This window comes from Notolepis coatsorum (genome assembly GCF_963971535.1).
Source record: "Notolepis coatsorum genome assembly, chromosome: 5".
Classification (NCBI taxonomy): Eukaryota; Metazoa; Chordata; class Actinopteri; order Aulopiformes; family Paralepididae; genus Notolepis; species Notolepis coatsorum.
The window spans coordinates 99,580,305-99,595,580 of NC_140169.1; the positions used below are offsets into that span (position 1 = coordinate 99,580,305).

General features: G+C 41.5%; 1 protein-coding gene across 1 annotated transcript in view; it reads right to left on the reverse strand.

Moving 5' to 3' along the window:
- Positions 1 to 15,276, reverse strand: part of epb41l2 (erythrocyte membrane protein band 4.1 like 2) — a 160,007-nt gene that overhangs the window by 39,449 nt on the left and 105,282 nt on the right. Inside the window, exons 11-13 of the mRNA XM_084314197.1 lie at positions 11,918 to 12,015; positions 6,343 to 6,515; positions 4,478 to 4,569 (exon numbers count right to left, since the gene is read on the reverse strand). Of these exons, the coding sequence (XP_084170323.1) occupies positions 4,478 to 4,569; positions 6,343 to 6,515; positions 11,918 to 12,015 (363 nt within the window). The remainder of the gene's footprint in view (positions 1 to 4,477; positions 4,570 to 6,342; positions 6,516 to 11,917; positions 12,016 to 15,276) is intronic.

Genomic DNA, 15,276 nt, shown 5'->3' on the forward strand with positions numbered 1-15,276 from the left:
ACAGCCAATAGGAAGAGGACTAGAAGGCAGGGTAGGAAGAAGGGGGAGGGGCTTAGTAGGTACCGGTGGCAGGAGGAAGATAGCAGAGAGAGGGAGAGATGAAAGGAGAGAGGGGAGGAAGAGAGATGAAAGGAGAGAGAGGAGAGAGAGTGAATTAAAGTTCTGAATTTATTTGTTAGAAAGTGAGTAAAAACAGACACTAAACCAGTCAGTTTTACAATAAATCCATTGGTCATTTGACCAGTTAATCTGAGGATACAGACTGGAAAAACATTACATTTCCTGTTCAGTCTGGTAATAAATGTAGGAAAATCAGAAGTGAAAATGTTGAGTTTTGAGCCTCTGCAGGTAAGAACTCTGTTTAGCTTAGAGACGGTCTGACCTGGCAGGTCCAAGCTCTCCTTCTCATCCAGTAGAGACAGAAAACACAAGATGACAGACAGGGATTTAGCCACGCCTCTCAGGGAGAACCAGACACGCCCTTTTGGAACCTCTGTTACTGGTGAGCCTAGCTCTGCCCCTGAACGCTCAGAAATACAGCCTTGGAGCGGGTGGGAGTAGCTTGGGGAAAGGGGAGTGGCTTGAGGGTTTTGTGGGAGAGGTTCAACATCTAGAGACTGCAGATCAGACAAAGGAGCAGAATTTGAGGAGTCGGAAGAAAGGGGCCAGGGTGTGGGGGAGGTGGTGAGGTCACCAACGACACAGTTGATGATGTCATCATCGATGACATCATCCTCAGAAATGCCAGATAAAGCACGGTCGAGCTCAGAGGTGGAGTCAAGTGAGAGAGGGAGGGAGGAGAGGGAGGAGCAGGAGGAGAAGGAGAGAGAGAACATGAAGATAGACTGAGAGAGGAGTAGAGAGAGAGGAAAGGTGGGAGAGTTGAGGAGAAGGAGAGAAGAAAAGAGAGAGGAAAGAAGAGAAGAGAAAAGAGAGAGAGCACAGAAGAGAGGGGAGAAGAGAGGAGAGAGAAGAGGAAGAGAAGAGAGAGAGGAGAGAAGGATGGAGCGGTGAGGGGAAGAGATAGAGAGGGAAGGAGAGGAGAGAGAAAGGAGAGAGAGAAGAGGAGTAGAAGAGAGAGATGAGGAGAAGAGAGGAGAATAGGAGAAGAGAGCGAAAGAGAGAAGAGAAGGAAAAGAAAGAGGGAAGGAGAGAGTGAGAGAGTGAGTGAGTGAGTGAGTGAGTGAGTGAGTGAGTGAGTGAGTGAGTGAGTGAGTGAAACAAGCCAATCAATGACCCAGAGATGAAAAAAATAGTGAGACATCACACATGGAGAAAAGGGTGAGTGTGCAGAAAGAAAGAGGGAGGGAGGGAGAGAGAAGGCAGGGAAACAGGAAGAGAGTCACAGTGTTAATTACATTACAACACCACAACAGTCACATGGAGCACAACGGGATAGAGTGCACGTGTCTGCTACTTTGTGTGTGTGTGTCAGAGAGACAGAGAGTGAACAGGACCTGGAGGTGCAAGAGAGGAGAGAGAGGCGAGGGGTTAAAAGGATAATAATGTGCATCTACCCTCCAGCTCAGCGGTTCTCAAACTACGGGTTGCGACCCAAAGTGGGGTCATGGGTAGTGCGCATTGGCAAAACAAAAAAAAGCAATACTTTTTTTACTTTCTTTTTTAATGTTCTGGCAACATATTTTGGCTAAATATGCCACGTTTTATAAATGTGTATTAATAACATAGTGCTGTAATGAAATGTTCTAATAAATATGCATGATCAAGTTCAACAACATGTGCTTTTATTTAGATATTCCTTATTTCCACGTTGAAATTACACAATACATTAAATAAAATGGGGTCGTGGTATAAAAAAGTTTGAGAACCCCTGCTGTAGCTTCATGCCGACTGATTCTGATCATGATTTCATTCATTGGACAGTGAATCAACGAGTTGTGATGGTTTCAGGTAATAAGAGTTGTCTATTTCTCTTCAAACCACAATTTAACCACAGATAATAACATATTACCAAAATTACTATGTTTATTTAAAAAGTTAGCTACCAGTAGCATGTTAGCATGATGCTAACGTCCCCCAATGCCTTTCAGTAGCATGTTAGCATGATACTAATGACCCCCAATGACTTCCAGTAGCATGTTAGCATGATGCTAATGTCCCAACATCTCAAAGACCAAGAGGTGCCAGTTAGTGCACTGCAACCTTGCCCAGGCCCGACGGGGCCCGGCCCGGCGGGTTCGGGCTGGGTAGGGCTTTTTTTTTAATAAATAATTCGGGCTCGGTCGGGCCCGGGCACCGCCGTTTTTTCTTTTGCGTTTTTTTTTCTTTTTCTCATATAACTAGGGTTATAGGATAACCTTCGTTTTCCTTAAGATTCGCTTTCTCTTTTGCGCCAAGCTCGACAACTCGATTGGTTGTGTTGGAATATAGCCAGTTGGCGAACGTTTTATTTGTACTTGGATGTATGTAGCCAGTTGGAGAAGTTTTGTTAAAGTTGTTCAACGCGTTGCTGACGTCGTGGTGAGTGATGTTTATTATTTGCTGGGTCACTACCTGTTTTGTTGTGCTTTTCATATGTTGCTCTGCTCGAAATCTGATTTCTGTTTGTATAGTGACTGAGTAGGCTATTGTGTGTCGTGTGTGTGTCAAAGAAGATTCTATAGCCTTCAATACGTTTTACGAGGCTGCTCTATAAGCGAGCACTGGGAGGGAGGCATAAATGCTTCTTAGTTTTCAGCGTGATATGCGTTATTTAGGCAGACCTATTGGACATTTTCGTTTTTGTTTATTTATTAAGTTAATATATAAAGTGTTTAATAATAATAATAATAATTTTTTTTCGGGTTTTCACGCGGGCTAGGGCTTAAAATATTATTTACAGTCGGGCTTATTTTCGGGCAGGGCCTGAAGTTCACGGGCTCGGGCAGGGCTCTGGCTTTATTTCAAGGCCCTTGCAGACCACTAGTGCCAGTATGGCCTGGGGGGACTCTCCCAGTGCGACACATTAACAATGTTAACTATCCCTTTAAAAGGAGCACAGTGCTGATTTATCTCTGACCTCTACCCTCCTTCATGATGTCACCGCTTTTAAAAATACAAAAATATCCCAAAACTCTACAAAACAGTTTTGCACACATATATTCATGAGACTTAATGAGATTGAAGATGTCATTGGAGGACACTCTGTTGTTAATTACAGCTCAATGCAATGATGGAGATCAAATAATGGCAATGAGGACTGGAATATGGACTGGTATCATTGCACTGAGCTGTAATTAACAACACACTAACTCAGTAATTGTCAGATTAATGTGTGCACATTTCTTTCCAATGTTGGGATGGTGAAATGCCCCTTTAAGGCTGTAGAAAGTAACTATTATAATTGTAGATACAACTGAGATATTAATAAAGCTCATATAATTACAACATCATCATCTCATCTTCTATATTTGGGCCTTGAGGACATTACTGAAACACACACACCACACACCCACCCACCCACACACCCACACAGAGGACTAGTGATTGAGGCTAAGGTTCTCCTGAGGGGAAGTTGACATTAATGTTTGTTAAGAGACACAGGAAGTCAGAGAAGTCACTTCCGGTGTGGTCGCCCGCGGCGGCCATCTGCCTGTAGGAGGCGCCGTTGAGCCTCGCTGTGGAGAAGAGGTTGGTAACCAACACACACTCACACACACATATTGGAACAGAGCATTGAACAAAACATGACATTGGATGTCAGGTTCTGGTATGCCAAGGGTTCCATTAATGTTATGCTGTAAAAATACACATGTGATAGTCCAATACATGTAATATAATAATATATATATATATATATATATATTAGGGGTGGGAATCGCCAGAGACCTCACGATACGATACTATCGCAATACTTGCGTCACGATACGATAGTATCGCGATACTAAATATATCGCGATACGCTGAGTATTGCGAATTTCTTTTTCTTGATCCAATTTTATTTATTACCTTTTTTCAACTGCAAAGTACAACTTTGTCAACATGTTTTATCTAATAAAATAAAGTTCAGTCTGTTCATCTCACTTCAATCATTTGTATTGCAGAACGTGGTATTATATCAAGCAGACAGATGTAAACACTGTAATCTGTGTTGCATGTACCTGACAAACTGAACTGTTTGTATTACAGTCATATTCCAACTTAACTGAATGCACATGTGTGTGTGTGTGTGTGGACTACTGTACTATTACAGGTATTGAAATGAACAATGCAACTTCCTTATACAATTTTTTTTTTTTTTTTTTTTTATGAATTAAATATCGATACTTGGCGTCCCTGTATCGATACAGTATCGCCACGCAAAGTATCGCGATACTACTACGTATCAATTCCCCCCCACCCCTAATATATATATATAATACAATGCATAAATACACATAATGACTGGTCACTCACTCACTCACACACTTGTATTCCGTCTCTCTCTTCCACACACACAGATAGGAACTCTCTCTCTGTCGGAGTCCTACTCTCTCACCTTGGCATCAGAGGTCAGTTCTAGGTTGGGTTCTCGCCCGTTCTCTGTTGAGATGGAGCCCCTGCCCACCTCCATGATGTTTATGACTGGAGCTATGTGCGCGCGCGCACACACACACACACACACACACACACACACACACACACACACACACACACACACACACACGCGCACGCACACACACACAAAAGGAAAAGAGATAATGATTTAATCCAGTGTTTCTCAAAGGTCAAAAGGTGAATATGAACAGACTCAACACACAAGACAGGAAGTCATGGTGGACGACATAAAGTTGAAGGATTAGAAGTTTGCCCCGGCTCTGTCCGCTTTCACTGCCACTATCTGCATTATCACATATTACAGTCACCTTGTTACCATGAACATTACAATACTGATATTTGTAAATGTAATAATATTGTGATATTGTTCAGGATACCTCAGTACAGAACAGACGCATTTAACCCTGTGAGACCCAGGACTGTCTTTCAGAGGCTGTGTCTCGTGTCATGCTAGCTCGACGGAAGTTGCATTTCATGCATTTATTTACGACCACAGCCCCTACGGACACATTTTGCCATGTATTCTTAACACTTTGGGTGCCGGGAAACGCTTTACAGCGTCATTCCCGGCCATGCTCAAGTTGCCTGAAGGACTCTTTACAGCGTCTTTAATATCAATATTTCAAAAATCTGTGATCGGATTCATATTTCCCCTCCGCTGGCCTGAGATCCACCAGGAGGACCCACTGAGCTCTCTGGCGGTTCAGGAGCGCCATCTGGTGGCCGATCGGCGCAATCGCCAAACAGGAAGTGCTGTGGAGGTTGTGCTGGTCGGCCATATTACTTCCGGGCACTCGGTTTGGCTGCCGGCACTCTGGCTCGTCACAATATATAGCGATCCATTGCCAATAACTCGATAAACAACATGATTTGGACGTATATAGTATTATACAAGCTGGAAATGGTTCATCAGGATAAACATCCCATAATCGAAAACGGTCTACACCACGCTGATCGTCCAACGGCGCGAGGAAGATCCGGTAAGATTCAGCGTTATTTTTGAACGTGTTCCATATAAACTGTTATGATGAACATATCACCCACACTAGATGAATGATATAACGCTGCCCACGGAATTATAAACGATCCCCCGCCCATCCGGTCATCATCAGATCATACGTAGATCATTCTAGAAGTACGTCCAATTGAAATTTTTTATATCGCCCCGATTGCCATCAAACTGTATTTCATCATCAATATAATGCATTTGGGGCTATAGATCACGTTCTGGAGAAAGCTGCAGAAAGAGATGAAAACATACTTATACATTAGACCATACTTTACTATGAATATGTGAATGAAAAAGTTTAACGTTGCTACACAATGAACAATACATATAGGACTTTGAATGGGCCCTAATAATGGCAATGTAGCAATAGAATTTAAAAAGTTATAGCCATGCAAAGAAGGGGTACTTCTCCATAGACAAATAGAGCTGGCAATCTATGGTATATCATGCATTTTTTAACCCATGGCACCCAAAGTGTTAATATGCGTTAAGACGATTGACACAAGCAACTCATGCAATTTTTTTTGACAGCCCTAATCTTATCTTTAATCTTATCTTATATTAACCTCATCTCTTGTCTACCAACTTCCCTCAAAAAGCACCTTGTTATCATAGTTAGCATTCCCCAAACTATGGCCCCATTAGCCTCATGCTAACCCACTGACCTCCATCCATTAGCCTCATGCTAACCCACTGACCTCCATCCATTAGCCTCATGCTAACCCACTGACCTCCATCCATTAGCCTCATGCTAACCCACTGACCTCCATCCATTAGCCTTATGCTAACCCACTGACCTCCATCCAGGCTCCTGGAGATCCGTTTGGAGGAGGTGCGCTCGAACTGCGGTGCTGGCCGGTCGATTAGAGAGCTGGCCTGTCTGCTCTGACTCTGAGTTCTACCACTGTAACGGAACTTAGAACCGAGGGTCAGGAACCGAGCTTTAGTAGGAGCTTCTGGAGAGTTCAACCTAGAGATATATATATATATATATAGAGAGAGACAGAGAGAAAGAAGCAGGGAGATAGATAGAGAGAGAGAGAGAGAGAGAGAGATAGAGAGAGAGAGAGAGAGAGAGAGAGAGAGAGAGAGAGAGAGAGAGGAGAGAGAGAGACAGATGGACAGATAGAGAGAGACAGACGGAGACAGCGAGAGACAGAGATAGAGAGACAGAGAGAGAGAGGTGGCATGAAGGAAAAAGTTAAAAGTTGATCTAGGATGTCTGTCTGTACAGATGGAGCAAACAGGTCTGTCTACCATTCTACCGTCTGCAATATGCGGCGCTGACAGTTGATTTAGAGGTTGATTGCTGTTCTGTTTTATGCCACCAGGAGGCGCAACGCCTGACAGAATGCGTGATGTCTGATCCCGATTTGCAGCGTTGAGGGGAGAAACTGCCCGGTTAAGTTGCGCTAGTTCTGCTTGTCATTATGAATCTACAAGCGTTTCATTCATCATCTAAATTTGATGATAAAATCAAAATATTCTGAAAGGCCACTTTGTTTGCAAGTGACTAGTAGAGTCAGTAGAGGGAGTAGACTGGCATCTTCCTGTAATTTGCGGAGATAACCATTTATAGGCAGTTTGTGTTATTATGAGTTTTAATAAAATCATGGAAACATAATTGTTTGTCCTTTTCTTCAGCAGCAGGCTATTATGACTGAGCAAATGAAATTAGTTAGATTGGACATTTGATTAATTATATCAAGTGGAGAACGGAGAAATTTGGCACTACGGATGAGTTTGGAAACCTATTTAAGAACATTCTGCCTATTGAGTAACAGACAATGAGTGTGCTTGATAAAAGCAAAGCATTTATTTACCGAACTAAAAAATGCTAAAATATGTTTCTAATTATCTTCACCTATAAAATAAATGAAAAAAACCTAATTATATCATAAAAAGTGCTCATATAATGTAATATGCAATGTGATAAAACGTGGCTTCAGCTGCATCCATGTCTCTCTGACTTGATCTGCGCATTCATGCTGTGTAATCAAGGGGGGAATGTTTGAGTCTTTATCAAACATTCATATATTTAACATGTTTAGCATGACTTCATTGAAATGTGGGACATGTTTCTTAGTGTATGTCGCCTATTTTGTCAAATGAAAATATAGGCTATATTATTAGCAACGATGCAACAGGAGGATGAAGCCGCATGCAGGTGCACTCAGCGGAGATTGGATGCAGGAAGAAAAGAGGACCTTTTCACAAGAGCGCTGGTTTCCAACAAGGGCTGACGACATAATATAATAATAATAATAATAATAATAATAATAATAATAATAATAATAATAATAATAATAATAATAATAATAATAATAATAATAATAGGCTAGCCTCTCTCCCTCTCTCTCTCTACGTTCAATGATTTAAAGTAGCCAAACGTTACACTATAAATACTAACTGGATAGTTGATGATGTAAACATTGAATTTCCTTATCTGAAGTATTCTAAAATCATTAAGTCTGCTATGAGCCATTCTTCCTTTGTGTGTGTGTGCGCGCATGTCCCATCTCTGGGCCCTGTTCCTCGTACGTGGCTAACTGAGTTAGCCGGATAATTTTCAGGATAACTTGACATAAGTCAGGCTTTTTGGTGCCACAAAGCATGTTTGGCTAAATCACTATAGCAACACATCCATCAATTTGAACCTGCTCCAGTGCAAGCTTAATCCAGTTAGCTGGATAAGCTGGCCACTCCCTCGCAAAAAAATGGCAGCTCCCTTCCTCAGAGATCCCATTATACCATTCTGAATAATGTTTTTGTGCTTAGTTTTTCTAGAGGGGTCGCGAGCAGCCGCGGGAAGGGGGGGGTCGCGAGATGATTTCCAGAATGTATTGATTTCATAGAATGTGTGAAATAGGCCTATAATTCAAAACAATTAAAATACATTAAACTGGTAAAAGAAATGCGTTTGAAATGTAAAATAGACATAAAATGCTGATAATAATTCATATTCAGCCTATGGATTTCCTACATAATGCACGTCAGAGCTACGGCGTGTGCGACACCTGTTTGAGCTGCAGGATGAGGCACGCTTGTTTCTGACGGAGAATGCGTCCCAGCTCGCTGCCCACCTCCAAGCCCTTCTTGAACCGTTTCAAAAGTATTTCCCAGAGGAAATCAAGCGACAAACCTTAAAAACAGTGTTTCAGTCCAAGCCGCTGGCTGAGTTGTGGATATCAATTGAGGGGGAATACGCACAGCTATCCGCCATTTGGATCTACCTACCTATGTGAAAAAACATTCTCTGCACTGCACTGACTTATATAAAAAATAAGTACAGATCATGTCTGAATGTGGAGGATGATCTACACACTGTCTCCAAAATTAAACCCAGACTGGACTTGTTGTGCTCCAAGCCTAGTGCCCATCCATCTCATTAGGTGAGTTGAACATTAGCCTTCTAAATGAAACACGTTATATGTATTCATTTTATGGTTGTTTGATTATTGTGTTATTTTGTGTAGGTATTGTGCGTGTTAACACTTTGAGCGCCACTCACGGCTAATCTCGGGTTTACGATCGTGACGTTGAAAGCCACGTCACGGCTTTTCTCGGAATTTATTTTGTAGTTTTTTATTAGCGATCTGAAATCATATTGCATCATGCGAGCCTACCGTTGGAGATCCAGGGGCCGCCGGCGATCAGATGTGAAAAAAGCGCACCCTATCGTCTCCCAGATGGTAAATCACCCTTTTGGAATGGACTCAATGAAAATGGATGGGAAAAAAAATATTCTAGTCCACATTTTACTTCTCACCCATGCAGCCGGAGTTACCAGAGTTCATTCTGGAGCCTCTGAGCCGCGGCGATCATGGGTTATACTGTACACACGTTGGATCAATATACTTATCGATTTTTTTCGAATGGTGATCAGGAATTGGAATATACCATTTGGATACCATCTGATGTCAGGTAAGGAATCTATGTTATCATTGTTAGGATAATCAGACTCGTTTTCATGGAGATATAAGCGTTTCCACTATATGTGATATGGCTGTTTCACTGTAAAAGCCATGAGGAAATAATAGCAGCGATTATCAGCGCACGGCACGAGCGTGCATGCGCACACATAATACTATGGACCATCTAGCGTTTATTTGAAAACGATTCATAAATAGACCGACAAATGATAACGTTCTGGAATATTCCAGTAAAAGGCGATTATCATGGAATGTGTTGTTTTTTCTTCGAAACAGAGTGGTTTTCAAAATGCTATAAAAAGGAAATGAAGCGATAAAAACACAATCTGCTTTGCCAATGTTGACTGGAAAATGATTCTTTGATAAGCGATGGGCAGATTAGACACATAGCATAATTTAAAACATAGATTAGGCGATATTAACGTTACATGGGCCGTGGACCGTGGCATCAACGGGGTAAAAAGGAAAACACGGCCCGGCACTGAAAGTGTTAAAAGCCTCCAATGCTTATTAGTGCGTGTGAACGTTTGCATGTTTCAACCACCTCCTATAATAGTGGGGGTCGCGGCTCTCTGACACCGTTATTTCGGGGGTCGCGGCCTGAAAACTTTGGGAACCATGTATTTATATAGTACATGATACCTAAGCACATACAGTACATATATCCTCTTAAGAATCTATTAATTCGTATCAATTAGATACTCTTTGGGCTTGTTTTTATCTACTTATTCTGAAAAGAGTTGAAATAATTATTTTCGCTAGCAAGATCTCATTCGATTCATTCCATTAAGCCTACTGCCAGCAGGCACATTTAAAGAAATATAATCTGATTGATTGGGGTAATGAGGCACTTAAAATTAGCCTATACATATGCATTTAACTTGTCTGCAATCATATTTTCCCCGATAGAAAATCATGGTTTCGGCGATCGACGCCTCCCCCTTTTGAACTAGGACGGGCATGCGCAATTATCCTGATTACTGAAATCTGGTTCGAATTAACGAGATTGTTTGAGCGCGAGTCAGCCTTTGAGAAACTGAGATAGCCGGACATCAATCATCGGGTTAATTTAAACTGGCTAATAGGACATTTGATCGGCTTAGTTGAACCAGGTACGAGGAACGGGGCCCTGGTCTTTGGAAAGAATAGATGAGGTCAGAGGAGTTTGATAGTATTTACTGAGGATGGCCAGTTGATATACCTCTTACCACGCACCGGCCTGAAATCGGGCCGTCATGCCCATGCACGCACACAGTGGCACTTTGTGAGCGTCTACTGGCTCAGGGCTGCATTTTTCGCCGAACATGTAAAATGTAATATACCGTTCGAAACATCTATTTGCTGCCATTCAAACGCCACCTCACTCAACCAGATGTGACTCAGACTTCAGAACGCACGGCAGTGGAAATCAGAAATGGATTTTGGAACTCTTTTTTCTTTTGGCGCACGGTTTACGCGAACCTCTCTCAAACACTAATTTCTGAATGGATGTTTATCAAATTTGGACCTGTACTACATAATACTTCAGGCTATGGAAACACAATGTTTTCCAGCTCATACCTCTATGCTGGAATAATGGGATATTGATCTTTAATCTTCCCCTCGCCCTCTGGAATGCAGTTTTTAATTTAAATGCAAATACAAGCAGGGTCTGCGGAGCGCAGATCAACATGAACGAGCAACATGAACATTCGCATACATATGGCGATGGAGAGATATACTTAAGATTTTGACGGATACAATTTCTCGAGTCTTCATCACAAGCCATCATTCATTGAAATGTTTTGTTTCGGGACACCTGTAGTAAATATCCATATCTGTGAAAATGGCTTGTGATTAGCAGAGTAGACTGGCTCAGTGAATCACAGCTCTTTTATAACCACAGGTAGAGCCGATATGTATGTATGATATGTACAGATAAATTACACAAACAATATTGTATACAACAGTCTTACTATTTATTGTTCCTGTGAATCCATTGATTGTATTGATTAAAGGAGATGGGAGGAGGGGAGAAACTGCCCGGTTAAGTTGCTCCGTTAAGTTGAATGGATAGGACAAAAACAGAACCAGAATTCATTTAACATTTTAAGCATTTTATGAGCAAACGAAATTCGTTAGATTGGACATTTGATTAATCATATCAAGCGGAGAACGGAGCAATGTAACAACCATTGGCACTGGGCTGTTTCTCCCATCCTCACCTCCCCTTTACTAGAGACGAAGAGTAAGCTGGTGTAACCCGAGCGCCCCTACTGGTTAATAAATACCATTAATACGGCAACTACCCGTAAACCATGTGGCAAGGGTAGACCGACCTAGCTGCTACATCTGTATGTATCTGTGTGTGTGTGTGTGTGTGTGTGTGTGTGTGTGTGTGTGTGTGTGTGTGTGTGTGTGTGTGTGTGTGTGTGTGTGTGTGTGTGTGTGTGTGTTTTACCTGAAGAAGCTGTGGTTTTCTACACACACTTTCCAGAGTCGTTTAGCTGATCTGTGATTAGGTAGTTTGAATCCCACTGTGCTCTCAAACTGCTCAGCCTACAAAGTAAAAATACACAAATAAACAAACATTTTATTATCAGTTTATTATCCTGGTTCAATATAATATTACTAGTTTAATATCCTGGTTAGGATATTATTCAGGATAAGGAGTTTATATGTACATTAATATTCCAGATACCAGCTAATATCCTGGTTAAAGGGGACATGCATTGCTATTCCTTGCACTATTTGGGCAACTTTACACAATTCCTGTGAGTCTATAGAACACATCTGTAAGGTTAAAAAAAAAAAGAAAAAAAAAAAAATCACTGTTTTATATTTCTAATCAAGTACTCAAAAGCATAATTTTTCTACCTCAGGATTTCAGGCTATGGGCTCTGCCCATAAGCGCTTTGAGTGACAGTCACCCACACAGTCTGCGAGTGGCAGACAGAGAGAGATATAGAGAGATTGAGGGGGATACTAATTAATTTAGCCGCGGGGGGGCATAATCCCACGGGACAATGCATTGGTAACTTGTTTCACATGACAATATATACCTTTGTGAATATTATTGCACGGATCGGAATACGGGCATGCGCAACGATATTTTGACAGTGATATGCGAGTGCTCCCGACTGCGAGGGAGAGAGAGAGATAGAGAGAGAGAGAGAGAGACACGCATTACACACAACCTCCCGACCGTGCGCGCGGGGCAGGAGCTTCTCTCACACACACGCATGAGAGAGAAGCTCCTGCCCCGCGGTCGGGAGGTTGTGTGTAAATGATCCATGTGTGTGTGAGAGAAGACCCATCCCCGCGGCACACACACATTCTTACACACTCCTGCGCGCGGTTCCCCCCCCCCTCTCTCTCTCTCTCTCTCCCGCTCGCTCGTTCTCTGCTGTCTGTCGGACTCGGCACCCTGTTTGAGTCGCTCTGTTGAGCGAATTGTGGGCAGTGACTACAACCACAGAGCCAATCAGATCACAATCAGCTCAATCAGTACCTTATTCACGTCAGCAATACCGTCAAATCAGAACGGCTTAGTTGAGTGAGGGAAGATCTCATGAACTCGAGACTGGACTGATGAGTCAATATGATAATTAGAGACACAGACCACATTGATCCCCCATTGCTAGGAAACAATGCTAAACACTGGAAAATGCCATTTATAATGCATGGGACCTTTAAGGTCTTATTCAGGATAAGATGTACATTCATATTCCAGATATTAGCCAATATCCTGGTTAAGGTCTTATTCAGTAAAGGTGTTTATATTAATCTTCATATCCTGATTACCAATATTCCTGTATACACAAATAAACTGAATAATCTGGAAACAGAACTCTAACAGACGATAAAACCCAACAGTATAGTTTGAGCTAAATATTGTGTTCCTATCAAAAATCATGAATCTGTCAACATATGTACCATCTGTTACCACAAACATACCGTCTTCATAGTGAACATAATGTTAGCTAACTAGCTAACCAATAGCGGCTATTGAATAGCCAGTGAAAGTCGGCGATCTTGGCTAGCTAGCCATGTACAATGCTAAGCTAAAATAATATCAAGTTGACATAATTATATTCTGTGAAAATGGTTGTGTGTATGTCATGACCTGATTGTATAAATGACAACAGATTGTCCTTACTGTGCTGAAATGTAAATATGAACTATATATATTGTTAGTTTATTATGTTAGTTTCAAGGGTAGGAACAGATGGATCTTACCGTGTTGAAATGTAAATATGAACTATATATATAGTTTGTTTATTATGTTAGTTTCAAGAGTAGGAACAGATTGATCTTACTGTGTTGAAATGTAAATATTAACTATATACTGTATATTGTTAGTTTATTGTGTTAGTTTCAAGGGTAGAAACAGATTAATCTTACTGTGTTAACTATACAGTCAGGTCCATAAATATTTGGACATCAACACAATTTATCATTTTGGCTCTATACACCACCACAATGGATTTCAGCTTACTTTCAGCTTTAATTTGAGGGTATTTACATCCATAGCAGGTGAACGGTGTAGGACTTACACCAATTTCTACATGCGCCTCCTCCTTTTTAAGGGACCAAAGGTAAATGGGCAATTGGCTGCTGAGCTGTTCCATGGCCAAGTGTGTTATTCCCTCATTATTTCACAAGGAGCAGATCAAAGGTCTAGAGTTCATTTCAAGTGTGGTATTTGCATTTGAAATCTGTTGCCGTCAACGCACAATAAAAGCTGTAAGGATGAATTCTGAAGTATTTTGGGCAATATTATCATTGGATGGAGCTTCACGGTGCAGTTGGACAATGACCCGAAGAACACTGTGTGAAAGCAACCCAATAGTTTTTTTTAAGGGAAAGAAGTGGAAAGTTAGGCAATGGCCAAGTCAATCACTTGACCTGAATCCAATCGAGCATGCATTTCCCTTGCTGAAGACGAAACTGAAGGGAAAATGCCCCAAGAACCAGGAACTGAAGACAGTTTCAGTAGAGGCCTGGCAGAGCATCACCAGGGACGACACCAGACAGTGTCTGGTAGGGCTGTCCCCGACTAAGGATTTGGATGGTCGACTATGATTGGCCAAAATTTGCCGGTCGAAAATGTATTGGTTGAATATTTTTTTTTTTTTTAAAGTATAATATTTTTTAAATTATTTATTTTTTAATTTTTTTTTTTAATCATTCCATCCGGGCTGTGGGGGGTGCTTAATGTCTGAAGGAGTCGACTGAAGGCTTCTTGTCCTCTGCAAAAGCATGCAATTGGTCCACTGATGGATACATCTTGATATTTGTCTAGTCTAGTGTGTTCATTAGTGAAATCCTCTTTCAGTGCCTCTGTGCCTGTTTTCTTAGGCAGTTAGCCTCTGGTATGCGTGCCATTAGCGTTAGCCACGCTTCTAGGCCTCTTTTCTTTGGGAAAGAATGATAAGAAAAAAAATAATAATAATTTTTTCTTTTTTTACTATTCGACTAAGAGGTCGGTTAGTCGACTACGGCTCCTTTCGACCGATTAGTCGACTAATCGACTAATAGGTGTCAGCCCTAGTGTCTGGTGATGTCTATGGGTTCCAGACCTCAGGCTGTTATTGACTGCAAATGATTTGCAACCAAGTATTAAAAGTGACCAGTTTTTTCTTATAGATCGTTAGTTTGTCCAATTACCTTTGGTCCTAAAAAGGGGGGGGGACACACGTAGAAACAGTTGTAATTCCTACACTGTTCACCTGATTCAAGTCCACTGTGGTGGTGTACAGATCCAACATTTGGAGAATTGTGTAAATGTCAAAATGTTAGTTTCAAGGGTAGGAACAG